The 2,557-nt window shown below is 30.2% G+C and overlaps 1 protein-coding gene across 1 annotated transcript; it reads right to left on the bottom strand.

Annotated features, from left to right (window-relative positions):
* Positions 1 to 1,595: 1,595 nt before the first annotated feature.
* On the bottom strand, positions 1,596 to 1,898 carry LOC114326735 (cyclin-dependent kinase 2-associated protein 1). The gene has a single exon (XM_050663072.1). The coding sequence runs from the start codon at positions 1,896 to 1,898 to the stop codon at positions 1,596 to 1,598; it is 303 nt and encodes a 100-aa protein (XP_050519029.1).
* Between the last annotated feature and the right edge of the window lie 659 nt (positions 1,899 to 2,557).

Genomic DNA, 2,557 nt, shown 5'->3' with positions numbered 1-2,557 from the left:
TGATGAATCTTTTAAAAATGTTTTTAAATTTTAAAAGACCTAGAAACAGCAATTTTTTGAAAAAGAGATGACCCGTTTTTAAAATGTTGAACAGATCATGTTGTAGAATTGGTATCTCTAGCAGATGACCCCTTTTTAAACTGAACTGGTTTGTGGAGTATGCTGTGTTTAGGGTAAAAATATTTAAAGTTGATCCGTTTTCATATGGAATAGACGTATTACCAATGTGTATTAAATACAAATTTGACAAAAAGTTGAAATGTCAAAAAAGTGGAGATGACCCCTTTTCATAATGACCGATTCAATTATAAATGTTCTTGTAACACATTTCATTACAAAATTTGGGGTTGTTGTAATAAATAGCTCTAATTTTGATTTATTTTCGTGTTAATGCCTTAAATGAAATAAAAATATTATAACAGTTTTACAAAAATAAGTTTTTCTGGGATTGGTTCAAAAATGAGGTTTACAAGGTAAAAGTCGACACTCGGGATGCAGTAATTCAACATATTAGAAATGTTGCAGCCACAATTAGAGCAAACCATTGTTGATTCTTCATAGATGAATCACAAAATGCTTACAGGTCAATGGTGGTATTTTTGAAAATCTATTATAAGAACATTTAACATCAAGTCAATGTTAAGTTACAAATTTGTGTTATTTTCGCTATAACTCGGAAACAAATATAAATCAAATAACACCATAATATGTGTTCTTTTTAATAATTATCGTTACGTATATTATACAGTCTTAAAATTTGGACAGTTCCTCGCCACTCACCCTGTATTCAGTGAGGACCAAAAATGAAAAAAAAACCTGTAGTGGTATGACAACAGTTGTTGATGTTGATATGTTTTAAAATTATTAAATCAACATACACCTTTTGTCACACCACTTACCACATTGATGGACAGTGTGTCAAATGTATAAGCAAGTGTTGTGACACTATATGTATTTTTCAAAGTAGAATAGGGAGATTGATGAATTTCTTTTAGTACTTTTAGGGCCGGTTGTTCGAACGCTAATCAACATTGATCACTATCAAATATTTAATTACTGCCACAACTGTCAATGTCAACTTTGGTTGGGTTGCTGAAAACATAGTTAATTATAATTATGAGATTAGTTAGTCAATTAACATAACAATTATTAACATAATTGATTAACTAATTTCATAATTGTCATCAATAATTATGTTTTCGGCAACCCAACCAAAGTTGACATTGACAGTTGTGACAGTAATTAAGTATTTGATAGTGATCAATGTTGATTAGCGTTCGAACAACCGGCCCATAGTTTATGGAAACAATGAGTTCTTTAACATCATTTGTAAGCATGTGGATGACAACCATGGTTATTTATATTTATATCTGAAAGCTGACATCTACAGATTTTTTTGTCACAACTCGTTATTTTAAAAATGTCATCCATAGACGTTGTGTCACATTACATCAATGTAAATTAGATGTCTAACTATAGATGTTCTGTTCATCAACGTGTTAACAGATAAAACATATTCTATGGAAAAATTGATAGACTTCTCTTACACACTTCGGACGGGTTTATGTCAAATTTATGCTACACTCTGGTTAAAACTATTGTCTAGCACTTTTCTCAGTTTCTATCAGACATTCTCTTACTAATATCCTTGCAGATACAATGTTCCTTTTCAATCTCTCAGCTGAACTTCTACTTCCTGCATATGTTGGTCTGACCTCTCGGCCCATTTCTTCTATTACTCCCAAAAGTTGAGCATATTTGGACTGTCCAGGTTCCTGTTTAAGGGCTGGTTGTTGTTGCTGATTATTGGGTTGTTTAGAGTTTGAGTTCATTGGTATAGCAGTTACAGTAACGTCGCTAAGTTTAGATTCCATAGCTTGGATATCAATAGTTTCCATTTTTAAGTATTTTTTGATATCAGCTGGTAATATAAATGTTATTGAAAAAGTTAACCAATGTTTTAACACTATGTAGCTGCCTAAAATATCAAACTTAAAAACAATAAAAGTGATATATTTTACTTTACCTACTGAACTTCTTTAGTTCTTTATGTTAGTATAATTACAATTTATAAAACTATTTAATTCAAATTAAATTAAGTTAAAATCGCCCAATGTTTTTGCTCCATCATATTTTCTTCTTTTTGATGCTGTATGCTGTTCACGTTCACAGCCATAGCCACCTTTACTTTACAAGCCATGAAGTTGAAACTTGGCAACATCTAAGCGTAGACCGGTTAATTCTGACAGTTCTCATTTATTTTTAAATGTTTTTAAATAATATTCACTGTATTTACAGAAAAACTCAAACATTTTACAATATTTCGTGCTCCAAATTATAAAGAATATTAAAAGGTATGTATTAAGATGATTTTAGTTCAATATAATATATTTTATAGTATAATATATTTTTATATAAACTTACGTGCATATAGAAATGCCTCCACTTAAAATTTTTGTCATTTTTGATGTCTTATATTTACTAAACCTGTTGGCCGATTCAAGTGATTTTTTAATATGATATAGCCTGAAATTGGGACTATAAATAGTCCCAATCT

This window comes from Diabrotica virgifera, chromosome 1 (assembly GCF_917563875.1).
Source record: "Diabrotica virgifera virgifera chromosome 1, PGI_DIABVI_V3a".
Classification (NCBI taxonomy): Eukaryota; Metazoa; Arthropoda; class Insecta; order Coleoptera; family Chrysomelidae; genus Diabrotica; species Diabrotica virgifera.
This window is presented reverse-complemented; position numbering and strand designations above follow the sequence as displayed.

Bases quoted from the DNA above. Each gene is read 5' to 3' on its own strand.
- LOC114326735 (XM_050663072.1), bottom strand. From the start codon at position 1,898: ATGGAAACTATTGATATCCAAGCTATGGAATCTAAACTTAGCGACGTT.